Genomic DNA, 27,863 nt, shown 5'->3' with positions numbered 1-27,863 from the left:
GTTCAAGGCTGAAAGTCAGAGATAGTTTTAATTGCTTACAGAGATCCCTTTTCTATTTTCCAAGAAACTTCAACCAGAGGAAATAAAATTTTGGACTGATCCATACACTCGTGCTGTTACTAAAAGATGAAGTGTTAATCTCCTGCAGATTTCCTGTCATGGTTACCCTTTGTATGAAGGGATATATAAATGGGTATGGAGCCTGAGACCAGGTTCCTTCATCTGTTTATTCCATGCTGGTGACATATTAATCCAGCCTGAGTGGCCAATATCTGGTGTACCCTTGCTATGCTTATCTGAAAATGATCTTTAACCCATTTCATCCCAATATTTTCTGAACTTTTTGGACTAAAAGATCACTTTTAGCATGCCGTATTTCTTATATTTTCCCCTGCTCCTTGATAAGCTTGAAGTAGCTCTAAAGTCAGTGTGGTTTCATGTATCAGATCTGACCACTTAGTATGTGGATGACCAGTCATCTCTCAAGTGCAGCTTGGGGATCTCAGCTCTAAGCCATGCACATGGCTGTCTTAGAGAACTCCCTGCATTTCTTCTGCACCTCAGTGCCTCTTTTTCTCTTTTTAGTGTGTTGCTGAATCACCTGTTGCTAATTAGACCTGCTTAATTTCTAAGCTTTTTTGAAAACATGATGATGAGTGGCAGACTTCTATCAATTTGGATAATCTGTAGACTTTTTATCTACTGACAGAAGCTTGACTTGCAAATTGAAATCTCTTCTATTTTAAAAGCTCTTCAAAATGTTAGAATGACAGAACCTGCCAATACTACAAAATTTCCTGAAATCTCAAGGCTTTTATTTAAATACCATAAGGGTGCTTGCTACAGAAACACAACTAAAAGAAACACACACCTTTGATTACAAGGTATTAGCATCAGCCATGTGATGACATCTTGTTACTCTTCAGCTTAATTTTTCCCATTTTTCTGTACCATTCTAGGGCAGGTCTTTTGGAAAGTATGATGTTCTGTGTCAGGGGTTGAACCAGTTTATCTTGCTTTTCTTTAAGAAGCTGCTTTGCAAAGATGTAGTAAACAGAAGACTAGAACAAAGTAAATAGTCCCAAACCGTAATTCAAATCTTTCAAAGATCGGTGGCAACTGAAGTTACTGGACTCTGGGGATGAAATACTGGCCTGTGGAAATAAACTGGTGGTTTCCACTTTCTCACACATGTGCAGTTGTGTATGTCAAAAGGCCTGGTGGCACAAACCTCCCTTCTTTGAAAGCAAAAGCCAAGACCAGCAAGGCTAAGACTGAAACGGTGTTTCTGGCCTTCAAGCCACAGGGAGGGTAGTATAAAGATAGATTTGTCCTCTGATTCCAACGCTGTCCCTGCCTTCTGGGGTGGAGACTTTGGTGTTTGGCTCTGGTGTGGTTGACCCATACCCGTGTGTACTTGTCAAACAAATAGCTGTGAAGGGAGTGAATGGGAGGAGCTGTGATGAGGTGTCTTGTGATGTTGCATTCCATTTTCCTATGGATTTCTTTTTGTATACAGGCTGATATAAATCACATGCTGTTCACCACTTGAAATGTCCTGGACAGGAAATAAAAGTTTTAAGAAAAAGCTGAGGGGAATTTAATTTTGGTTAGGCAACAAATCTGCCTCAATCAATGAGATTATGTCGTTACTAAGCGTTGTTCAGCTTGTGGAGTGTCTGTGATCATTAGAAAGGGTCAATGGTGATTCTCAGAAGTAGTGAATTCATAGTGAATAAATTGGATCCCATTCAAGACTTGTTTGACACTTGCTAGCACAAGATTACCAGAGTGGACACAAATGTTTCAGACATGGGAACAGCTAAGGGAAAATAAGGCTGATTCTGTTAGCCCTGACCAGGAAAATGTAACTCTCCAAGCAAGAGAGAGGAAAAAAAAAAAAAAAGTAGATTTAAAAGTGCACCACCCTCAAATTAAGTGTTTGCTCTCCCATTGCTACTGAACTGCAGTTATTGCTCCTGAAATAGCTGGTTGGTATTCATGGGGATTGGATCTTATTTTATCTAATTCCCAGGGAAAACAGATACTATTGTATTTCAACTGATTAGAAAAGTCCTAGATCAGAGCTATCCTACTTTCCTCCTTTACTTTGTTTTTAGCAAGAGTTTGTGAACATCCAGATTTTGTAGGTATGACCTTGTTATAGTGCAGGTATTTAGTATAGCTAAATAGTTAGGATTGATAAAGATAGTATGAACAAAGTAATTCAGACTTGTTTGTATTTGAAAGTCAACCTAAATAGTAGGGTAAGGCACATACTTAAAATACTATAACTATTTTTTGTTAATACCGTATGTGAGTGTTCTTCTTCAGAATGATAGTGTCTAGCATGGAGTTAATTTGGGTTACTTAATTAGGAATAATGTACTGGAGTATCTCCAAGTGCAGATACACTTTAAGCATATATTACCAATGATTTTCAATACAAAGTATGGCGTCCTGAAATTGGTGATCTTATGTTTTCTCATCCTCTGATGAAGTTATTTGGTTTTTTGAACTAACAAATGATGGAGACAGAACAATGATTCAAATGATAGTGACTGATAAATTTCAATTTTACTTATAGCTTCCTTTTTTTTTTGAATCAAACATTGCAGCTTTGGAGTGGCTGACGGTATACAGGTTTTTTGGCTGGTGGCTTGGTTGGTTTGGGGTTTGTTGTTTGGGTGGGTTTTTTTTTTTTGTTTTATAATTTTGATTCCTTTCTTTCTGTCTAACTTGCAGGCCTTGTGTATGGTTTGAAGGGTGGAACTCAAACCTAGCCATAGTGTTCCATAATTTCTGTGCAAATAGAGAAGTAATGATATTAAGATTTTTGTCCTTAATACAGTTTTTGTCTGCTTCAGACAGCGTGCAAGGAAATTAGTACAGAATTTGTTGGTCAGTAAATCAGTTTTATCCCCAGCCTAAAACATCTCTAATGTGACTTCCACTTCTTTTTCTTGATATGAAACTTCAGCAAATGATTTCAAGTCTGTTTGGGGATGTAGAAGCTCTGAATATTTGTTAGCAATGAGCTTTGTTATAAAATTTCCTTAAAAGTGAGAAAGGATCTTGAACTAGGCTCAAACGAAATGAAATTGTGCTTGTTGTGATGGGCATTATGATTTGGTAAGAAGAAAAGAAGCCAAGGCAATCGAATGCGCAGACCTTGTGAGCATATACTGTGTGAGTGGCTTAAATCTCCAGTGCGTACAGGTACACTGGAAAGCTTGCTGAGTAAATATTTCTAGCATAATTTTTGGATTAAGCAGCTCTGTCTCCCCGGTACTAATTATACGACTCTGTATTAATTAGTGTGAACCATACTACTTAAGAGTAGAAGCAGCTGTTGTGTAAACCAATCACTGAACAAAAATAGCCTTTTTCCTTTAATAAAGAGCATTTATGTCAGCAAGAAGAAAACCCTAGGGGAGTGGTGATCATGAGTTAATCACACCATTGGGGCTGGAGATTAGGAGCAGTCATTTCTGTCTCCTTCCTCCCAACAGAGGAGGAATGTGCACCACAGGATAGCCATAGCCGCTCCTGATAGCCCAGGGCATGTCACAGAGGTTGTTGCTTGTTTGATGTCTGCTCTCTCAAGGAATTGCTCAGACTCCAGCCAGAAATGCGCATTCGACCTCTGATCCTTAAAAAATATCTCATAATGTACACAACTCCATGGACAATTTAGGAAAGTAATTATGTATTACATCATGTGATGGAAAACTCATTGGCCCTAGGAGGAAAGAAAAACCTGCATGCAAAAAGCTGAATGACCAGATTCAGAATTCTCTTGAAAGGGAAAGCCCAACAGTGCGGCACACACAGACCTCAAGAAATGCAGTGCCCGGACTTTGGAAGGGAAAAGTGGGAAGTCAGTGGTGTGGCTACAGAACAGGATGAAGAAAGGTTAACTCACTGTCTCCTTCTTCATTCCTCTCAGGGCTGTTTAAGGAACAGAACCTTCTAACTGGCCATAATTGAGTATGTTTAATCTTTGGGGGTTTGGTTTCTTGTTGTGTTTAAGGTTTGGTTTGGGTTGGTTTTTTTTTCCCCATTCCTTTTTTCCCCCAAGAAAAGTCGTGTTGCTCTTAGATTCATGACATTGCCTGGTTGAAATCCAACTCTGTGTAGTACAATATTAAAAATTATGTATACCCTACAGAGCTGTGAGGAACATTGCCAATTTGTAAATCATACTTCTGTCTTCTACACTTTTTATAAATAATCACAAATAACTGGTAATGTTTATAAAACTGGAAACATGTTTTTGTTATATTTTATTTTAGCATATGTAATAGATTTGATGGCACGTTGAATATAATGTTTTACTGATTTATCGTTGCTTGTCTGGTCTTTACCCTGCAGAAACATTGACATAAATTATAAACTTTAAAAATATACAAAGTAAAAAAACCTGTTGTGATTGGCAGGTACACATATAGAGCCTGAGGCAACATTTATTTTCTGGTTAGTTTAAGTGGAAAATAAATTTTAATACAAGCAAATATTAAAAGCTATAAAATACAAATATAAAACTCCTTGAAACATTTACATTCACAGAAAGGTTGTGATTTGTTTTTTTTCCTTAAAGCACATTTTGGAGCAAACCTGTTTATTAACACAACTTTTTGCACTGATAGGCGAAGAAATACGTTATCTTTATCTCTGTGATCCTGAGATGTTCAGCAGGTAACCAACGGATGTATCTCTGAAGATGCATTTTATGTACATGCTGGTTTGTAGTGCAAAGCGAGACAGCCTGGCAAACAAGGATTTGCACCAGTCAGTGCACAACGTTAATCTTCATTGCATGAAATCCATGTTAAGCCATGTTTGAGTGTCCTCAGGAGTAAAAACATAGGAGGAAGGAATTTTTAAAATAGAGACATGTAAATTTCAGTTGCAAAACATGTGTTCAGTTGTGGGGTTTGAGTGCACAAAGGAACATTTTTTGCATGGCAAGGGAGGACATGGGGACGATGAGAGACTTTTTTTAGAAAAGAAAAAGATCAGTTAAGCAGAATAACATCCTCTTTTCTAGGAAATATTAAAATTGTGTTTACATTTAAAAAACCCCTCTAGTTTCCTCTGCTTGCCTCATTGTTCGCTCATCGTCCCTCCTCTGCCACCTCTTTGCATCTTTCTGTGTAATGTTCTTTTTGCTGAGTTCTCTCCTCGTACGTGTGCTTCTTGTGGGTTTGGTTGGTTTTGGGGGGTTAAACACAATTAACGAGTAGACAAATGTATAAGCAGCTGATATATCTTACTTCTTATGATATTTAGTTCTTATATTATATTTTATTATGTTTAGAACTTTCAGCCTTAAGCTATTTAAAGCTGCATCTGAGATAGAAATACTTAAGTTTGAAATCCTTTTACAGCATTGCATAATCAAAACCTGGCATTTCTGAGTAGATCAGATGTAGGTGTCCTATCCTTCCTTTCTGTATACGGTTTCAGGAGGACACTACAGCTGGATATAGATGTCTTGGAGTGCTCTGTTACTCCCTTTGTAAAATGAGCTGTGTTCTGTGTGTAGGTGTTATAAGTGGCATAACCTCAATCTTCGCAGCTATGAAAGAGGCGTGAAATAAAAGGAAAATTCTGTGCCCAGAGGACACTGTTCCCATAGCTGTCTTAGTTCTTTAAAGAACAGATAGATATATATATATTATTTTTTTTTTTTTTTCCCCCAGCTTATGATATGGAATACCTTTGCAACTTCTTTTTTCCTCCTGAAAAAGAAGAGAGAAAAGTCAAAGGATAATGGTGAAGATGATGGAGGCTGCGAAAACTACCAGCTTTTGTATTCTCCACTGCTGGTTAGCCTGAAGGATTAACAAGTCTGTAGCTAGAAAGTAGATGTGTTTTATGAATTATTCTAAGAAACTCTTTGCAAGGAATAGTTTTCTGCAAGTGGCACAACCTCATTTCCTGGCCCTATTAGTGCACAAGTTGCAATACATAAGATAGTAATTCCAGACAACAATATATGAGCTTTATGGAGCCCAGGGTTTGCCATCTGGTCTGTCTCTCAGTTGCCTTTCAGAATGTTGTCAAATGCTCTCAGAGTTTACACATCATAAATCTGTCACAAAAATAAATATGTACCCAGAGCTCCCTGCCTGTATTTCAGAAGTGCTAGGCTCTGCTCTTTTGGGGAATGACAGTGTCAGAGCAGCATGGCTCTTCCTCAGATGGCTTAAGACTAGGCAGTGGTGGGACAAGTTCTCGGGCAAGGCAACTGACTGCTCCAACCAGCACGCTCCCTGCCTTTTCCAGCGTCCTCTCCTGCTCCTTGGGCAGAACTGCAGGCAGCTAGCAGGAGTGGGCAAGATGCTGTGTTTATTGCAGCACAGGCCTGCTGTGAATGTAGAGATCTTTTTCTGTGTCTTGGTGATATTTCAGAAAGTGATGTTTAGACACTGCTAGTGTACACATATCTGTTTCCAAAGCAGTGTGGGTGACACTTGAGCTGCAGAATTTAATTGATTTTTAATGAGTCACGCAGCAAAAATTCTGCACTCTGTTTTGGAAGCGTGGAGCAGAGGCTAGTGTGACCAAAGTGCAACACCTCTCTCCTGCCTTTTCCTTTTGAACACTTACTTTCCTTGGTGTTATCCTCAGCAAAAGTGGAGTAAAAACTTTCATAGGAAATTTCATTTGTGATATCAACTGACATTTGTAGCAGCCAGCCTCTTTTTTCCTGTGCATGTGTTAGTCACTGTGTAAATCAACCAAGAGTTTAAGGTCATTAACTCCTCTCTCTTAATGGGATTCCCAAGAGTCAGCCCATTATCCATCTCCTCTGTTGTCTTGTTGACAAGAGCCATTGTCAATTCTTATTTTTCATTTTCTGGAAAGAGAAATTGTAGCTATGAATAAGTTCTCAAAATACCAAATCTATGCAAAGAACTGAGTAGTTCCTTTTCGTTGGATGAACATCAACATTCCCATCTATTCATTTGGGCCTTTCTGTCTCCAGGATCTGTCTATGTGGGAATGACAGCACCTCCCATTTGCCATATTTTCATTCTCATGAGACCTGTCTCTTAGATTACTTAAACAAGTCTCAGTGGCCAAGTAGTTTAATCTCAAGATGCAGATTTCACTTTAAAAGGTTCTGCAAAACCAAGAAGTTAATAAATAATTAAAATACTTCACGCTTCTGTACCAGTTAATTTGATCTAGAAATTATGTGTGGGCATAAGACAGTTTAGGAGCAGTATTACAGGTTGTGCGACCAGCTGGGGCACAGAAAAACCCCAGTAATACTCAGGATCATACCTGAAATCGGAGGATGTCAGCACCAAGCAACACAGCATGGCAAAAAGATCATTAAATTAATGCCAATATGGCAAAATTTTGTGTGGTGAAGAGACACTGGCTGAGGTTAAAATGTTGCTGTGGAGAAGCAAAAGGGAAATCAGGCCACAGATTAAGCGCAATTGGAGCCCATGACAGGCATTTAGGTCTTGTAATCCCTTATCTTGATGAACAACAACTGCAGCAGGCTGTCTTTGCCCTTAGCTGCGGGAACTATGGATTGAAGCAATTTAGCTACATTCAGACCACAGTGCTGTGCAGGCACTCTGGCTAAATTCCAACCCTTTCTTGTGTTTCATGCGAAATGATGCAATTCAGCAGCATTTTGCCATTTAGACACTGGACTTTAAAACAACCAAATAACATGTTGAAGCAAAACAGAACATAGTGAGGAAGTTAAATATTTCAGGCAACCTAAAGATGTGGGTCTTAAACACCATATTACGTGTCAAATTGAAATTACCAGCCTCAGTTAAGGTTTCTTTAATGTATTTTTTTCCAATTGTGGCTGACTGTAAAATACTATTGGTTTAAAAAATGATTAATTCTGAGTTGAAAGTGGTTACTTTTTTGCCAAACTGGTTAATAGTCAGGTCCCAAGTTTGCCCACTGCTGTTTTTCAGTGGGCAGTGTTTAACTGGGCTGTTGTGCATTGAATCAAGTGAAGCAGAGTCTCTTAGGAACTCCTTCAAAGCAGAGACCTTGTTCATCTTGATGTTAATCTCTCCAGTCATAACATGTGCCCCAATCTCCTAAACATAATCTGGGGAAGAGTTCCTGCTAAACTCCTGCTCCTCTCTTGGCCTTTCTCTTTCCCAGACCAGCACTTTTTCCTACTTTGACTTTTGGGGGGCCCTCTCTACTTGCCGTGGGCCTGTCTTGGAGGTTAAAACACTGAATTGAGTGCCAGAAAGTCTTGGTTCTGCAAGTGACTTGCCATTGGACAAGTTACTCTTCTGTAAATGAATTTCCTCCTTCATAAAATTATTATTATGCTTCCTGACACATAAACACATGGGACAGCTGTGGCTAGTGAATTTCCCTGCAATTCCTGGATGTACAAACTCATCATTCACAGAGCTGTAGGTGCTTATCTGCATGTGGTGGTTGACCTTGGCCAGCTGCTGACTGCCCACCCAGCCACTCTCTTGCTCTCACTATTTGATGGGGTGGGGGAGAAAGAAAAATAAGATTAAAAGATACTTGTGGATGGAGATAAAGACAGGGAGATCACTTACTAACTACCGTCACAGGCAAAACAGACTTGACTTGATTTTTTGCTAATTAAAATACATTTGGATAGTAAGAAACAAATATACCTTTGGGTCTTTTCCCCAGGCTCAACTTTGCTGCTGCATTCCCAACTCCTCTACTCCCACCCCCCCCAGCCATGAGCGATGCAGGATGTATGGGGAATGGGGGACTGCAGTCAGAATGTAACAGTTCCTCTCGGTGGCTCCTTCATCCTCATGCTTTTCTCTGCTCCAGGGTGAGCTCTTCTTGGGCTGCTGTTCTTCAGGATAAACCTGGTCCTGCATGGGTCCTACATGGGCTGCAGTTCCTGTCAGGAGAACATGCTCCTGCGTGGACCCTCCACTTGCCACAGTTTCTTCAAGGAATATCAGCCTGCTGTGGCATGGGGTCCTCCATGGGCTGCAGTGTGCATGTCTGCTCCATCGTGGTCCTCTCAATGGGCTACAGGCACGTATCTGCTCCAGCCTGGTCTCTCCAGGGGCTGCAGGGAAATCTGCTCTGGTGCCTGGAGCACCCCCTCCCTGCCTTCCTCTCAGCCTTTGGTGCTCACAGGGCTGTTTCTCACAGGTTTTTCCTCTCTGCCCTGCCATGTTTTGCCCTTTCTTAAACACATTTTCACAGAGGCACCACCGGCTCCTCCGATGGGCTCAGCCAGGCCCTGCTGCAAGTCTGTTGTGGAGCCAGGTAGAACCAGCTGGAATCAGCTCGGGGCAGGTCCTCTTCTCTCCTCTCCTCACAGAGGCCCCTGCAGCCCCTGCCAGCGCCTGGGTGTAGACACCCGACACACTGAGGTATCCGCATAGGAGAGGTGTCTCGCTGGGATCCCTCTTTGGTCAGTGGAAACAGACAGGTTTCTCATGAGGGCGGTTCCACTCTTGGTTAAGTCTGATTTGCACTTCAGTTGCATTTCTCTGCTGGTTATAGATCCAAACAACCTAGGCTCTAAAGCTTCATGTGGGTTGGGATTAATCTACACCTGATCATATCCATATGTACTGAGAGTGGGTTATACAGCCTAGCGTTATACCTGTAAGGCCATAGTTCATGGAAAACTCCACTTCCATAGCTGTAGTTGTTCCTGATAAGACCTGCTATAGGCAGAAATTTTATCTGATTGAAGGGTGCTGATCCAGCATCACTGAAATACTGGGCGTACATCACTGGGGACGGCATAGCAGCTAGAGCATGGCTAGGTCAACAGTCCATCACATGTCTTTGAGGTGGACAGTGTGTTTTTTATGTAGTCTTTTAATTTATCTGAGCTTGGTTCACACTAGGAGCAAACATATGTGTAACGGGTTTGCGTGGCAAGGTTTTGGTAGCAGGGAGTTTCCAGGGGTGGCTTCTGTACGAAGCTGCTAGAAGGTTCCCCTATGTCAGATATAGCCAATGACAGCTGGCTTTAAGATGGACCCGCTGCTGGCCAAGGCCAAGCCAATCAGTGACAGTAGTTTTGCCTCTGTGATAATGTATTTAAGAAAGGGAAAAAAGTTATTGCGCAGCAGTAATTGGAGCGAGTGAGAGGAGTGAGAATATGTGAGAGAAACATTCTGCAGACACCGAGGTCAGTGAAGAAGGAGGGGGAGGAGATGCTCCAGGCGCCGGAGCAGCGATTCCCCTGTGGCCTGTGGTGAAGACCATGGTGAGGCAGGCTGTCCCCCTGCAGCCCATGGGCGGTGGAGCAGATGACTGCCTACACCCCGTGGAGGGCCCCATGTTGGAGTAGGTGGATACCTGAAGGAAGCTGTGACCCCGTGGGAAGCCTGCACCGGAGCAGGCTCCTGGCAGGACCTGTGGCCCGTGGAGAGAGAGAAGCCCATGCTGGAGCGGGTTTGCTGCTGGTGACCCCAGGGGGTTCACGCTGGAGCAGTTGGTTCCTGAAAGACTGCACACCATGGAGGAGACCCACGTTGGAGCAGTTTATGAAGAACTGTTGCCCGTGGGAGGACTCATGCTGGAGAAGTCATGGAGGACTTTCTCCCGTGAGGGGGACTCCACATTGGAGCAGGGGAAACATGTGAGGAATCCTCCCCCTGAGGAGGAAGGAGCAGCAGGAACAACAGAGTGATGAACCCCCAACCCCCATTCCCTGTTCCTGCCCTGTGCCGCTTGGCGGGGAGGAGGGAGAGAAATCGGGAACAAAGTTAAGCCCAGGAAAGAAGGGAGGGGTGGGGGGAAGGTGTTTTAAGATTTGGTTTTATTTCTCATTACTCCTCTCTCAGTTAATTGGTAATACATCACATTTTTCTGAAGTCGAGTCTGTTTTGCCCATGACGGTAAATGTTGAGTGATCTCCCTGTCCTTATCTCAACCCCATGAGCCTGTTATATATATATTTTTTTTTTCCCTCTCCCCTGCCTAGTTGAGGAGAGGGAGTGATAGAGTGGCTTTGGTGGGCACCTGGCATCTGGCCAGGGTCAACCCACCTCAACATGTGACACAGCAAAATATATTTGGCTTGAGCTTTCTTAATTTAGCATATTTGACATAAGTGATTGCTTCATTTATTTAGCATCATTCATATGAAAGGGCGGCCCTGCACAGGTGAAGAACAGAGAAGATCATCTACAGCAATGTGCCCACAACTTCTTTTTGATTTTGCAGTGGTTCTGGCATTTTCCTGTGGGATTGCACACTAATGCTTATGCCTTTCCGTGACCTACTTCTAAGTTTACATTGTGTGTTTTCTTTTCTTTTTTTTTTTTTTTAAGGAATTAGCTAAGAGGACTCCCTCTAAGCATCCCGACCACCCTGCTGTCCAGAACGCGTTGCAGGCAATGAAGACAGTCTGCACAAATATCAACGAGACCAAGAGACAGATGGAGAAACTGGAAGCCCTTGAACAGTTGCAATCCCACATTGAAGGATGGGAGGTATGGTGTCGGACTCATAAGCTCCCTGGAGGCCATTCACTACGCAATTTAATGGGCTGGAGTTTAGTGACTCGTACCGTGTGCAGGGATTTCTGTTTCCTATGTGATGTGTAATGCTCTTGCAGGTGTGGGTGGCATAACTCTGATGAGTTTAGAATTTAGTGTTTATTTTGGGCGTGCAGTCTGCTGCTAAATTGTAGCAATAAACAGATTATGAAAGAAAGAAAGGTATTAGAGCTAGAATGGACTGAAATTTCAAATAGGCAGATCTCATTTGAAAGACAAATAGATCTAGAAGATGAAATCAGGACTGGTCTAAATAACCGAAGTTTCTCTTTCCATTGCTACAAGCCTTTAGTTTTTCTGGGAGCTCTGAAAGTTAGCTCACTTAGTTTCATACAGATTTCCTGTATAAAAGATAAAGGTTAGATTAGCAAGCATTAGATTAAAAAGCAACTGGTATTTTCTGTTTGCTTCAGTTATGTTACTCATGGGTGTGTTTCTAGTGATGTGTTTATCAGTAGGTGATCTGTGTAGATAGAAGCATTTACTATGGAAGAGAGAAAAATAAGAGAGGGAGACAACTAGAATGTGAAGCTTGGGGGAAGAGGAAATCTGGAAAAAGAGCCACTCAGTAGAAATACTGGGAAGTCAGGATGGTGTGCAAAGGGTTGGCAGCTTGTGATGACTTTAGTTGAGGCCCTTGAATCAGTGGAGTTGGAAGCCTCTGAGAGGTGCACTGCAGGGAATCAGTGGTGTTAAATGGTCTTGTGGAGAGATTGGCATTGGCGTTTAGTGAGACTGACATTTAAAATGTCGAGGCTGATCATTGCCAGCTAAGGATTTCTTAGCTAAGGCCATTTTGTTAGAGGTCACGTAAACTTCCTCGTGTTCGGACTCTTGGGTGCTCTCCATGACTCTCTTTTGGGTTGTTTTTTATCTTTCATGTATGTTTTAAACCTTGCTCATTTTTTCCCTGAAGGATGTTCTTGGCATCTAGCTAAAGACGTGAGAACAACCCAGATATCCAGCTGTGTAATTTTTGGATAGCAAGCGCAGCAAACAAAGTCGTGTGATGTTCTATATAGCAAGACTTCTAGAAGCAGTTAAAACTATTTCAGGTTCAATGCAGCTCAGGGGTCTTCTAGGCAAGAGGCATGGATCGAACTCTGAAGCCTGAAGCACGACTGTTAAAGTGACCATGATGCCATAAATGAAGTGGTATCCAAACTTACTGCTTTTGTTTTTTTAGGGTTTAACTGATCTACAGCAACATTCTGGGGCTGAAAAACCTTTCAGTTTTGTTTATATACACTGTTTTGTAACAAAATCACCTAGGACACTCAGCTTAAAATTTCAGAAAGGAAGAAGTGATTTTCTCTCTCAGTAAGCTGCGGAACATTTCTGAATTATTCTAGTGGCATGTTAGAAGGAGGAAGACTAGCTTTATACATTACAGATAAGGGCCAATGCTCAACATGGTGGCATTTTTTCTTCTGTACATGTAAGGAAGTTTGAAACTAATTGATAGTTTCCTATCTTTACAGTGCTAGTGGTCTAGCACTTTGAATAATTATGACTCTAGAACAAAGTGCTATTTGTAAATAACTGGTTTTAGTTCCTTCAGATGTATTCTACAGTTTATTCCTGATGAGAAGTGCTCCTAACTTCTATCTATGGAAAGCTGCAATTGCTGAATTAAATAAATTTTTAGCTTAACAATGTAGTACTGTAAGCCTCAGAGCTGGCTGTAGGAGGAAATCTATAAGGCAAATTTATGCCTATTTTTAGTTTATCTGATGACAGTCTCTCCTATGAAACAGAAAATTTCTCTTTCCTGTTAGCATGAATGTGGCTTCTGAAACTGATGCCATGTATCTACATACTAATTCAATAAGGCTTACAGCTTCCAACTGTTTTAATCCAAGTTATCTAAATTATCAAAAAGAAGTAAAGATCAGCTTACTTGTGACCAAATATTTTATGATTATAAGGGATGTAGCCTGAATCTGGGGAGTGTGCAAGCAGCCCAGCATGAAGTTTGGCATTAATTCGTTCACATATTTTGGAACAGGCTCCACCTTGTCTAATGTTTCTGTTTAACCGGACCAGCAATTTCACTGGTTTCTCTGACTTTGCACTTCATTCCAACTGTCCCAATGGACCATCCATGGTCTGATTGTCATCCTTTTGCCATCAGTGCCACCCTCAATATTTCAATGTAACATCATTTTGCTTCTGCAGAGTCTCTTCTTCTAGCTCTTGGGAGTCATCTGTAACTGGACTAAGAGCAGTAGTTGTTTTTTAAAGCAGTTTCTTTGGTTCAACATTTTTTTCTTCAACATCTCCACCCACCCATTCTGCATCTCCCTCTCTAATACAAGAGTCACTATCACTGTCATACACTGAGCATATACTGGCATCATAGAGTCACAGAATGGTTTGGGTTGGAGGGGACCTTAAAGATCACCTAATTCCAACGCTCCTCCCATGGGCAGGGACACCTTCCACTAGACCAGGTTGCTCAGATCCCCATCATCCTGTCAGTCTCTGAGACAGATTATAATGAGGGGACATGTTAAAGTAGGCCCAATCTGGGAAGCTGCCGAAGGCTTGCAGCTTAATCAGAGGTCTGTTCATCACAATGAACTCTGCTTAGATTTGTTGTTTTGGAATGCACAGAATCCTTGTAGGTGTATGTTATCGATTAGCCTTAAGCAGGTCAGTTTGTTTCTGGTTAATCCTCCTGGAAAACAAAGATTAGCTCAGAAGAAGGGAGAAGTAGAGGATGCTTGAGAAGACCAACTTTTGTATACAATGTTTTTGTTTGCTTAGTGAAGAACAAGTTAATATTAAGCTGTTTCTATCAATTATATATTGATTTTTCTGTGAGGAGAGCTTCTCCTCATGAGTCCTTGTGAATTATTTTTACTGAACAATTGCTATATATCCCGTGATTCTCCCAGTCTGAAATGCATAGGGAAGCAAAATCCCCATCACAGAACAGCATGAGTTGTAAGATATGTGTTAGTGCTTAGGCTGATCAGTCATTTTATAATTGGCTGTAATTAACAGTTCTACTAGCTATGTTTGTTTGGTTTTTTGTTTTGTTTCCCCCTCCCCCTCGCAGCTTCATCCCACTTAGAAAGGTGAGAAATTCTGTGTTGTCTCTGAAGATATCAAATAAACATTCTTACTCTGTTTCTTACTATTGAAAAACCTCTCAAATCAGTATAAATGGGAAGTAGCTAGGTCAACAGCAAACAGGAAATGTATCAACAGTGTTTAGATACCATCATGATGGGTCTGATGGAAAAATTAAGATTCTTAGATTGTTAAGGTGAGAAGCAACCAAAATCATTTGCTTTACTTCCTGCACAAAATAGGCCAGATAAGTTTACCCAGTGATTCCTGTGTCAGTAAAAAACTCCTATTACTGATGTCACTGTGCTCATTGCTTTTGTTGTCTTTGGGTTTCGTTTGGAAAATTAAGTACTTGATGTTGAGGTGCTCTGAAGCCTTCTGAGGAGCACGCTTACATGTTTTACAGTCAATTGGTTTCTGTTCCTGTTTGTGTATGTGCTAGTTGGCCTTTGGGGTCATAATTCTGAGATACAGTGATTTCTCTTGGAGATAACGACAGGTCATTTTCAAAATAACAAGTGCTCATTCCTGGACATGTATTAACTCTTTCTATAGAAGGATTAAGAAAATAAAAACCATATCAGGACAACAGATGAAACTATTGCATTTAACTAGTTCCTGCATTATTCTATCCAGAATGTATAGAAATGCATATATGGAACACACAAATTGGTGTTGCATACTTAGCAGCCTTTAAAGAATCACTGCTTCTTAACTAAAAGCCAGACATGGACAGCACAGCTGTCAAGGCTCCATTTAGAAAACGATGTAATCAAAGCTTCATTCACACCTTTAGAGTGACTGCATTGTATTTAGAAAGGCTGATTTCAATTGAATGATTTCCCCTGCCTTCCTCAAAAAAAAATATAAATCACACATGCAATGTCTAAAGTCATTCAAACAGATCATTCTGGGGTCACTTTCTAGATGAAGTTGGATTTCATGCCAGTGCACAGAGATGTCTTCAGTTCCTTTCCATGGAATTAATTGTGTTTTACAAAATTTTGCTATTATTTGTGAATATAGGTTTAATGGACCTTTGGAAATCACATGGTTTTGTTGGTAATGAATATCTTGCGATCCGTAGGCAGTTCTCTTTTCCAGTAAGACTTGAGGCAGTGGGTCATATAATCTAAATTACTTCCTTATCTGCACACTGACCGTGGAAGGAAGTTACCATTACCCTAAGGTGTTCTTCCCAGCTCAAAGAGTAAGTGCAAAAACTAGTAAGTGATCCAGAACTGGGTGGCAAATGTTTCCAAGGCCTCAGGTTGTTTTTCTGAAAAGGGACCTTTATTGATAGGATGCTCTTTTACCTTCAAAGTTATACTAGATCAAGGAATTCAAGGCTAGTGCCTCAGGTCTAGCCAAACCATCTTGCTTGGTCAGTGGAGCAGTTGATGAGCAGATTCCCAGCTGTGTGCATTCAGAATGTGGGGACGCTTGGAGTTTGCCTGTCCTGAAAGCAGCCTGGGACAGTCCTATAGTTGTTTTTCATTTGGGCCCAGCTGCTTGGGTCCTAAAGGGCCCCATTTAAAGGACTATGTGATCACTTTTCCTAGGAATAATCTGAGTAACAGTTTGGGGAGTGTGTGTTTTAGAGTGATCTGCTGTGGTTTTCAGCTTCTAGGCATCATCATAGGCTAAAGTGTCTCGAGTGCCAAGCTCAGTTACCTCTATGGCTGTCTAGTGCATATAATGGCTTGGACAGAGCAGCTAGCACAGGACTAGCTGACTGTCCAGGACTGAACCTCTGATTTTCATGGCTATGTTTCTAACTTGCGTGTGTTTATTGGAACTCCAGAAACAAGAGCACCTCTGTATACATCTAACAAAAGAGTTAGAGAGACTTATCACCACTGAGATGATTTTTGCAGACAGATGGTTGATAGTGGTGTATGTCAGTATCAAATGTTAGGGAAATACCATTACTCTTTTATAAAGCATTCCTAAAGCCATCACTTGTGATATTTGCAATGATAGCTCAGGGTATGAAGGGAAGACTAATGGTCTTGAGAGACTCACAATACTGCTGCTTTGAGAGTCAAATATTTCTTCATGAAAAAGTCTCCTGGACTTTTAATAGGGAAGATTTATTGTAGTGTATGAGGATTCCAAAAAAATAGTTGTAATCCAGAGAAAACATGATGTGTTTAGCCACATTAAGAAATTGAGTACTTCCTCTTTATGAGTGCATCAGTTATTTCAGTTTAATGACATGCAGATAAAATAACAGTGTTTTAGTAAAAATCCTTCATTGCACACATGCAAAAGAAGTGACAAATAAACAATATCTCATTTCTATGTTTCAGGGGTCAAATCTGACAGATATCTGCACACAGCTCTTGCTTCAAGGGACTTTGTTAAAAATCTCAGCAGGAAACATCCAGGAGAGAATGTTTTTTCTATTTGATAATCTACTAGTCTATTGCAAGAGGAAATCCAGGTGAGTCCCTCTGTCTTTATGGTTTTATAATGGGACCATTCGGAAGTTTTGTAAGTAGAAAGTACGATCAATTACTGGTCACTCACTGTATTCCCTGTTGTTCTGTAGCACCGAGTCACAAGAATAGACTTTCCTCTATTCTTGACTGTTGCTATTATTTAGACTATATGAGAAATAAGTCACTACATGGTAGGATAAATATACCAGACCGTGACGGGGTCCCCACCCTGAGAAGTGCGCAATCCAAAGACAGAAGTTGATACAGTGCAGAAAAAACGCAGAGTGAGTTTACAGCTGGAAAGCTTCCCAGAGCAGATGGGTCTCCAGGACTGACGTGAAGAAGGAGGCCTTGCCAACTTCCATTGTGAGGTTATTCCAAGCAGAAGAGGGTGACGTGAAAAATGATATAAAGCCAAGAAAGGGGCAAGTGGAAGACTAAGAAAACATTTAATAGATGCATGGCACAGGGGAGTGAGGAAGAGGTGAAGATTAGCAAGTTGCTGTTCAGCTTTTGCAGCCCATGTGCTTTGTGTGTTGTCCTGATTTCTTATCCTAGTAACAATTCCACCTCATAGAACTGTATTTCAGTTCTTAAGCTTTTCACCTTCACAGCTCTAGTCTCATTCTTGTGTCTGAATTTACAATGCATTCTCCACACTCCAGATTCTCTTCCTCCTTCCTTTCCTGAAATATCCTCCCCCTGCTCCAAGTTATGCTTCTTTACTGGTGATGGCCAAGTAGAATGGCCAACCCAATTAGAAATTCTCAAAACCCAGAGTGTTCTCTCCGAAGAAAATTCTCATATCTTAGATTTTGGATTTATTTCCCAGTTTTTTGTTCAATGGAAATTTTGGAACCATTAAGCTGGGAAAAAATAATTTCAGCTGTGTTCAGACTTTTGTGGATAATGCTGAAACTATACAACATAAATACAAATTATTAGATGAAGTCTACATTAGAAATTACTAGGATGCAACACAAACGTTTCGGTTAAATTGAAAAAAAATTTCACAGTTCAGTCTTATATGGCTTTTCATATTACCTGAAGCATACTGACTGCAGAAATGAAGCAAGAAAGATGAAACATTTCATTTTGACACTTTACCAGATTTGTCAAAATCCAAACTTCCGTATGAAACAGAGTTCAGAAATTTGTGTGTCTTCTAACAGAAAACTGTGCCTTATAAAAAGAAAAAAATAGTTTGATATCTAATCTTTTACTTCAGAGCTCTTAGAAACTGGTTTTCTAGTCCTGTTTGTAGTTCAGGTTAGCCTAGCACCTCCCACATTGTCCAGGCATTTTTCCCAGAATACTAAGACTGAGAAAACAAAATGTTCTACTGCTTTTAAAACAACCCTCTCTTTTTGTACAGAAGACTTTACTGAGCTACTCTGTAGTTTGGTTTGATTTTGGAGGAGGCTGCTGTAACACTTTGATTTTCCCGAAGGATTGATGTTGTTTATCTTTGTCTAATAATGTAGCTTGAACTGATGAAATGTCCAGAATCTGATTTCCATTAAAAAATAGACTATTTTATTAAGTCTGCTGGGAATTGCCTAAAGTAAAAGATATATTTAGGGATCATTGAGCAACTTTAATTTTGGATATTTCCCCTGTCTAGCTGCTATTTATAATTAGTCCAGGATGGAAATTTATGTCTATCCAGTTGTGCTGGTATGATCATTTGGCCAGCTGCTTGACAAACAACTGACATGTTAGTGGGACACAGATTTTGGAGGGAAAAAAAAAAAAAATCTACTAAAAAAACTGTCTGTGTCTGTTCCTAATTTAAAATTGAATGACTTGGTTCTCATCTCATTTACACTATGCTTATCTTGTAAAAATCACCGGAGTTTTTCTTGATTGAAAAGTGCAATCAGAATTCAGGCCTCAGTCTTTGATAAGTAGTCAACAATGCAGCCATTTGAATTTGGGCATCATATATTTTCACAATAGCATAAATTAGGAGTAGCGTTGAGAACAACTTAAGATGTATTTAGAATCAGAATTAGATCTGTGTCTTTAGATCTAAGCAGTCTCATCTTTTGCAGAAGCTTAGGGAAGGCTGACAAACTAATGACATAAATTTTCAGGGCTGAGTATTGTTTTGCGTTTTTAGCAGGATCATAGACTGCTTTTTTAGATTGAATCCTGATGTCAGGAACAATACGTTTCACATGGGGAAATGGGCTGAGTATTTAAAGGGTTTCAATAAGGCTGCCAGGACCGTTTTTCTTTTGACTCCAACAGTTGTCTTTAGGAAGTGATCTAATAGCTCCAAGATCTCAGTCTCTGTCAGTCTGATTGGATGTAAATATATGTTCATCACTAAATGTCTATTTGTCACTAAAGCTAGTTGTGAAAGGAAAAATATTTCAGAAAAACTTGGTAATTCTCCTCTCACCTCAGTTTGTCATAGATATTTCGGTTTGACAGAAATTTTCTTCCCAGCTGTTTTTTATTGCAAAATTCTTTGAATCTTATGAGCTCCTGGCAAGTTGCCACAGCAATCCCTTCACTGTACAGAGTTTGGACACCTGCCATCTCAAATGATGATCATTTGACCAGTTGTGTTTTGGTTGACATAGCAGAATTGTTCTTAGATATTAAAGCTCAGCAGGTGTCAGTTGGATAGTTTTAAACCTATTCTAGATATAAAAATCAGAACATAACTAGCAATGAAAAGCGCTTTCCTGAAAATTTTTGTAAGACACTTCAACAGAGACACTATAAAGCTTATGGATAAGGATGTAAACTTTGGTGCAAAATCACCACAGCAGCACTTTCACCAATGCCACATTCAATGAAATTTGTCACACATATGACAGACCATGTGACACTAGCCTATTTACATGTTTCATTTTAACATATTTGAAGCTTGGTACATATACCACAGATTTATCAAATCTTTAGGCAAACAAAGGAAGCAAATGTAGCATTGTGTCAGGTGATACTGCAGTTTTCATCACGAAGTCATGTGCAGTTCAGTTGTACTGGCATTTCAATCAGTTAGTCATCAAGAATGTAAATCTTGAAGGCATCCCAATCTTCATATAATCTTGCAAAATAAGCTCTTTATCAGTGTACTGATACTGGTGTACACCTATCATTGTGAGCTTATTGAGTATTCCAGTTATTTAAAATCAGAGACGTGGTCAGATATCACAAAACACTGTGTTGGAATCCTTTATAATAGTCATATCTCAGATTGATTTATGCATATATGTGTTACACTACTTGCATATGTGTTGCTAACAGTCTAAATCCTAATTGCAGAGTCACTGGGAAAAAAGCATCTAAACGGACCAAGTCAATCAATGGGACCCTTTATATCTTCAGGGGCCGAATAAACACAGAAGTCATGGAAGTGGAGAATGTGGAGGATGGAACAGGTAAGAGACTAAATACAGTCTTTTAAGAGCATAGCAAGTCCAGATCTTTTGTTGGAGGTTGGTACAAAAGTACAAATCCGTCTCCTTTAATGGAATCTGAAGTAAGCTGTGTAACTTCTGATGCCTTCATTATTAGACCAACTTATATAGTTGAAAGACTGGACATGCTTTCAGGCTCTAGTCCTTCATTCTGAAATGACCTTATGAAGAGTTTGTGTATCCAGAAGTTTGTCTATTTTTTCTCCTAATCCAAGTTAATTTATTAAAAGATACTTTATCTTCTTTCCATCTTTTCTTTTCTTACATCTTAAGCCATTACAGCTATAATAACAGAACTTGTGGGTCTTCTTATTTAATATACTACCAAATATTAGTCTTAGCATCAAACAGTAGCATGGAATATGGCCATGAAGGAAATATGGGAATGGCAGTTGTGTTATGATTCTTGTGTCCTGACACAGGCAGGGAGGTTGGGTGGGTTTCTGATTTCATCCACAAAGGCCACACCAGCCCCTGCTCCTATTGTAATAGGTCAGGAATTAATATTATGTCCTTTAAACAGTTAACACTGAAAGAGTTCCCATGTCCTGTGGACAAAAATCCTTACAGTGCAAGAAGTTAGCATTTCCCCAGAAAGTTCAGAACAAATAACCTGAACAAACATCATAGACTTTTTTCCTGATGTCATTGTATTTAAATTATTTTGGTTGTTCTTCTGAGATGAAATTACAAAGTGTCACTCTTAGAACTGAAACATTCAGTCAGTTTGAACAGCCTAACTGTGGATACTTCTGTTAATATTTGTACTTCTAGACTGGTAAGTAACAACCAGTCACATGGACAGTCAGTAAGACTGATGCATGAGGAACACTTCCAGAAATCAAGCTCTTCAAAGAAGAAAATTTTAATTAAGGTGTCCCACACTGATTTGATTAAAGTAGCAGGCCTTCTATTCACTGTGTGCATTGTGCTTTGGGTTCTTACAGCAGATTACCACAGCAACGGCTACACTGTGACAAATGGCTGGAAGATACACAACACAGCCAAAAACAAATGGTTTGTCTGTATGGCGAAGACTCCAGAGGACAAACAGAAATGGCTGGATGCTATAATCAAGGAAAGGGAGCAGAGAGAGAGTAAGTGGATAATGTATTTTCTAATGCACTGAATGAACTTGTGTACAAAGGAGAAACGTATATGCATGTCTAAGTATCTGAGAGAAAAAGAAAAGGCTGCAGTTTTTCCTCCATGGGCAGACTTAAAATCTATCCTTAATGACAAAGAAAATCAAGTGATTTAAAACAAATATTTCTGAATGTGTACCTTGGGGGTTTTATGGACTTGTGTCAGTATATTTATTAAGTGTTTTTATTTACCAGAGTCAGTTTCTTTGATGCATTGAATTACTGTGCAAAAGTTACATTTAATCAATTTCAATTTTGGTCTTTTATTTGTAAATAGGATAAAGTTGTGTTGCATTTATCAGTAAAAGGAAAGAAGAAAATCCAGCTTGCAGTCTTTTTTCCAGAGGCAGTGACACAAACTCATTCTCAGAAACTTGGCCTCCATGGTGTTGAAATAAACAGTTCATGGAGTTTTTCTCTACAAATATTATGCTTAGACTGAGAACAGTGACAATTGTATGCAGATGCTTGTCACTTTTAACTTTTCTTGTGGAATGAAACAAAAACTAAGCTTATCTTGAAACAGTGTTGAACAATAGAAGCAAGCTCACAAAGCCATGAATCAGGGCGGATAAAAGTTCCGAGTTCCGTTAAAAGCCAGAACTATCTTTCACAAGTGAACCTGCTTCCCCGTTTGCTCAGTGGGAACAATAATAGCTTGTTGCCAGAGAAAATGACATTTTATTTTAAAACATCCTGTGCCTGACTTTTAGAAGTTGTTCCCTGCTCTGCACACACACCTCCATTAAAGATGTAATTGCTCATCTATGCTGATACTGAAAGAGATCGGTCTGAAACCCTTTTTTAGTAGTGTGTTTTCAGAACTTGTACTTGCTAAGCAGTAATGCTTTAGCTTTTTAAAGTATTTTAAGAGAGTTACAGATCTGCCACTGCAGTTTAATGAAAGCAGAGAAACGAAATCCTTTGATGTCCTTTGATAGCCAAAGCTTAGTTTTTATGTTTTGATCCTTTGCATCTAATCTGCCATACACAATGCACATTGCAGTGTTATTTGTTACCATAGAATATAAAACATTTCTAACATACTTTATCATATATAAACCCCAATACACCTTTTGATAATAGCAAGGATACTACCTTCAAAATGTAGATCGGGCATGGTGTAAATTCGAAATAACTACCTGAAGGTGACAGAGAGAATCAGTTTTGATTTTTGCTCATTGGTCAGTTCTGCATCCCACTCTACTGTAAGGACCCTGATCTTCCACATGATTTTTTTTTTTTTTTTCATAAAATACATTTCATGGCTTTTCCTTTTACCCTCAGAGTGCTAAATCATATCTCTAAAAGATCCAGGAGTCTCCATTTCATAGCGAGTTTCACTTTGTGAGGTCACTAGCGCTCTGCAGAATTTCCTGTGCATCAGGTAAAATATGTGAGGAGAGAGAGGGTTCAATAAGAAATAAAGAGACAAGACTAGAAAAGCAGACCAACAGGGAGCTTGAGAATATGGGGAGGTGATAGAAATAAATATTAGAAAGGGAAAAGAACTATTCCTTTGAGAAAGTTTCTCAAAGTTTTCAATGCAGCATTGGCTAGTAAGAGTGGTTTATTTTCTGATGCTTTTTGTCATGTAGTTTTATGATGTGGCAGTTGATGACAGGCACTCAGGATAACATAGATATTCTGGCAGACATTCCAGGCCTTATTGGAAAATCTCCTTTGGATCAGAGTACTTGCAAAGTCACAGAGATATCAGTGTTTGGATTAGAAAGCTTGGTGAGATTCCCAAATCTGTAGGATGAGTTGGGTAGAATGTGCATTCCGGTCTGCCATTTACATCAGAGCCTGGGGAATTCAGTGATGTAAGACCAGCAGGAAACATGTATACTATTACACAGGCTGTTTTCTATCACAAGTTCACGTTGCAAATTAGACTTAGCTACACGTGTCAGCATTCGCATTGAATTGGATCACAGTATTGGGGGAAGAAGAGGATGGAAGAATAACAACAATAATCCAGGGGATTTGCAGAGCCAAAGCCTTTAGCCAGATATTGGACACATGAAAGAAATAGTGTATTTGAAAGACAAAATATTGTGCAAGTCTGATTTCTGGAATATGCATTTCAAGCCTCTAAAACAAATGCATTAAGCATTTTCAGAAAGCTAGAAAGCAGCTAGAACACTATGAATTCATTTCAGTATCTTACCATAAGGCAACAGGATTTATGTCCAGTCAGGGTGAACTGCTCTTCCCAAAGAATGTACAGTTTTCATTTTCTAGCTTTACGCTGGTCACTTCATTTCTGCCATTTCTGCCATTAGTCAGTCTCTGTAAAAATTAGGCATGTACATACAGGACCAATTCAGGCTGCCTGTTTTCAAGCTAATCTTAGAAGTATCTAAGATCTGAGCCTCTGTTTTGGTCTCCAGAGTTACCTAGATTTGCAAGTTTTACAATAACGTAACTAGAAAACAAAATTACTTGTTCAGGCTAGAAGAGACAAAAACATCTATAACAGCAAAACAGTTTTTCTCACGTGCTGTCCTCCTAAAGCAATTTGCAAATCTAAAGGGAAGAGCGCCAGAAAATGCCAGTTGTGACAATAGTTGTAACATAGACACCTGTTGTTTTCAGAGGTCATCCTCCTGACTGTAGCAATTTTCAAGTTAACATGAGCTATGTGGAGACTCATACAAAGTGGACATTAAATTTTCTCTATATCCAATTATCTATCTTTTCTGAAGTCATTCAGTAGTTCTTTCATTGACTGGATAATCTGATTGTCAAACTGTATTTTTAGCCTAGGCGTATTAGTAAACAGGCTAATTAAGAAAGGATGAGAAAATAATGTTTCTGTCTAGTTTTGATTTATTTAAGGACGTGAATTTGATTTCAGCAGTTTTGTATTTTTGACTTCAAGTAATAGAATACTCAAAAAGTTGTTGTGCGATGTCATGTAACCGTAAGTTTAAAGCTATTTTTCAAATGGAGAAGAAAAGCTGCAAGTATCTTGGTGGTACTAATCTCACCAATGGCAGCTTTGTCCTCAGATAAATAAATGACCCGATTTCTTCCTCATTTGGAAAATAAGTCAGTTAATTTTTGTATTTCTACCTTTTTTCTGTTTGGCCTCAGCTTTTGACTTTGAGCAAACACTTTACCTGATGTTAAGGATCTGAAGGAAATTCTGCTTTGCATTCCAGGTTTGAAACTGGGAATGGAGAGGGATGCATACGTCATGATTGCAGAGAAAGGAGAGAAGCTGTACCAAATGATGATGAGCAAGAAAGTGAACCTTATCAAAGACAGGAGGAGAAAATTAAGTACTGTTCCCAAGTGCTTTCTTGGCAAGTAAGTGGCATTTGAATTGAAAAGGCCCTTTCATACCAATTAAAAGAATGGACTCTGGATTTTCTGGGGATGGCGTTGTGAGGTCAGATCAGATATGCTTTGATGCGGCTTAATTGAAAAGGCCATAACCCCCATTACAGTTGTGATTTATTAAAATTAATCACTGATTTCTGGTTTACACCATATGCAGGCTGTATAGTGACAGCTCATTTTATTGTACAGTAACTCATAACAGCTGTTTCAAGTCAGGAAAAGGAATAAGAAAAAATACCTTAACTCCCACCAGCTCAGGGCTGCTGGTGGCCTAACCTGTATCCTGTTTTGTATATAAGCAAATGCTTACCAGGTGATGTTTAAACCCAGCAGAACTGTCCAAGTCTCAGGATTGAATTTAGAAGTTTGCTGTTTGTCTATGTGACAGAGACCTGATGCATTTCTTAGAAGTATAGGGCTTTTATGGCTGGAAAAAACCTTTCACTCAGGCTAGATATTACAAAATTATTCTTAAGAATGACATATACAAGGCAACAGAAGAGAGACCTCGTGGATGAATCAAATCTAGAGGTAAGATATGGTAGCAGTGTCCTACATGGCACACAGGGAGACACATTAGTTGACCTGAGAAGACTTTTCCACCTCAGCTGTTTATAAATGAAATTATCAGCTGTGAGAGGAAAAAAAAGTTCTGAGAGGCAAATTATCCATTCATTTCCCTTCCCTCCCCCTGGTCTCTGTAACGGCAGTTGGCAGGCAGCATTCTTTGTGTACAGGGTGTGGAAATGATGCATTGTCTTTCTGCCTGACAGAAGGCAACCTGGTAGCATAGGCTGGTGATATTTCAGCTATAAAAAAAATTGTTGATTTTTGGAGACTTCTTCTCACACACACCAACGCCCGCTACCCAGCTGACCTTGCTGGATTCAAACTGAAACCTTTAAACCCTGATATTGGAGGTATGAGATAGCATTGCTTATTTTCCATGCAACAAGAAGTACCAGATCAGAAACTTATGTTCTTCCAGTGCTGATATGTATGTATGAGTCTGTTGTGGGATGCCTGATATTTTGCTTAGTCTCAAGTCTTACCTTTTTCTTTTAAAATGTTTGTTTTCTTACATGCTCCACAGTCTGTCCCGCTCATTGCCCTCGGTTTGTTGACAGACACATGACACTCCAGTAGTGAGGACTTGACTGAATTTTGCCAATGGGTGACTGAGCCCAGACTGAGATACCTACAGGTATCCTGATCTCTGACAAAAGCATTATTTCTGCTAATGTTCCGGCCTTCTCCATAGAAAATAACTCTGCTGATATATTTTCAGCAGTCACTTGTTGGTACAATCCTGGGCCAACGCAGTTGAGTGCAACTTAATCAGTACAATCCAGTCATGACTCACAGACCTTTTCTTTCGTTCCTGGGGTTTCCTCTGAACAGTGCATATTGGCTGTGACCTATTAATTTTTTCAGATATTCCTGCCTAGGGAGTCAGTAATAACTGTGCTGAGATGTACTTAGTGGTTTTCTGCTACATGCAGCTGAGAGTAGCACTAAGGCCACAAACAATTCTTTTTCTCTTGGCCTTTGGATATCAGACAGTATCTAATAATTAAAGAGATAAAATGTGTTTGCAGCAAAAAAAGCATGAACAAATCCTAATATCTTCAGAAATATCACATGCATTTATTTATAAGGCTGTTTATTGAACTTGAGTTCGGCAACTGACTTGCTTGAGTGCAAATCCATTTTCCTAACCACTCCTCAGATGTACTGGCATTTAGGCGTGTGACTAGTGATGCAGCGGGAATGGTGTTTGTTGGTGCCAATATGCATAAATGGTATGCTTGCTATGCTTCTTTTCAGCAGTGCACTGAATTTATTGCAAAATCTTGAACTGTATTGAGCTTGTAATAGAGAGGATCTATCTGATATCTGATCAGATTGCATAAACCTGGACGGGTTGCAATTTCCGGTGTATTTCTTGAGTAGAATCCCAGCTGTTTGAAATCTCTTAATTTCAGAGGTGTAGCTGGGAGATGGTGTTCTGATTGCATGCCAGATGAGAAGTGAGGATACTCTCGGTTATACTGGAGAACTGCTTAGGACAAGATGAGGAAACAAATCAAGCTTTGACATCCAATTTTTGAGTTTACGTACGCTTTTTTAGCAACAGTCTGGCATGTACCTAAAAAACCTGTTGGAGTATTTCTGGATGATGCGCTTCTCAGTGCTTATAAAACCTTCAGAGCAAATGATTACTGATTTTTGCTTATGAATCAAATGCCACAGAAGTCTTAAAGTAGCTCTTAAGTAAACCATCCCATGGTTCTGAAGCTTCAGGCTGTGAGAGTAGCATTCAGTTATTTTCCTTTTTCAGCTCATAATTTAAACTTTAAGAAGACTGCCTTACATTTACAGTTCAAATAAACTCCAGGGACACAGTTCCAAATAAAAGAAGCAGGAAAGCTAACAGGGTAGGGGTGTTCTATTGAAGTTTTGGGCAACTGTTTAAGTGCTGTAAAATGCCATCAACCCGTTGCACTTGATGGAAAAATGTATAGCAACTGGGCATCGACCCTGGGTACTTAACGTGATTGTGGTCGTTGGCCAGCATGTCTGTGATGGAGCACTCCACAGAGTGTGTGTCTTGTATTCTCAGTAGTGAGTGCGGAGGATCATTCTTACTTCTCCTCCCTCTGCAGTTTATATTCTGTTTCAGCTTTTAAATAATACTAGAAACAGTCCAAAATATCTGGAAAATTGAGAATGAGCTTTCCTTAGGAGGTAGAGAGTCTGACTCATCACTACAGTACTCTGGCTTTAGGAGTTTTACACAACTCCACTAATTTCCATGGGATTCCCCTGGCATAGTTGAATAGATTCTGCTGCTTTTTCTACACTGTTAGAGTTACAGAGTAG

General features: G+C 39.7%; 1 protein-coding gene across 1 annotated transcript in view; it reads left to right on the top strand.

Annotated features, from left to right (window-relative positions):
* Window positions 1–27,863, top strand: part of PREX1 (phosphatidylinositol-3,4,5-trisphosphate dependent Rac exchange factor 1) — a 165,722-nt gene that overhangs the window by 86,380 nt on the left and 51,479 nt on the right. Inside the window, exons 6-10 of the mRNA XM_086474918.1 lie at window positions 11,301–11,462; window positions 16,919–17,052; window positions 20,330–20,445; window positions 21,432–21,581; window positions 24,800–24,947. Of these exons, the coding sequence (XP_086331044.1) occupies window positions 11,301–11,462; window positions 16,919–17,052; window positions 20,330–20,445; window positions 21,432–21,581; window positions 24,800–24,947 (710 nt within the window). The remainder of the gene's footprint in view (window positions 1–11,300; window positions 11,463–16,918; window positions 17,053–20,329; window positions 20,446–21,431; window positions 21,582–24,799; window positions 24,948–27,863) is intronic.

The sequence above is a fragment of the Leptosomus discolor genome, chromosome 17, assembly GCF_034619465.1.
Source record: "Leptosomus discolor isolate bLepDis1 chromosome 17, bLepDis1.hap2, whole genome shotgun sequence".
NCBI lineage: Eukaryota > Metazoa > Chordata > Aves > Leptosomiformes > Leptosomidae > Leptosomus > Leptosomus discolor.
The sequence above is the reverse complement of the archived record's forward strand: the minus strand, read 5'-3'. Positions and strand labels throughout refer to the sequence as shown.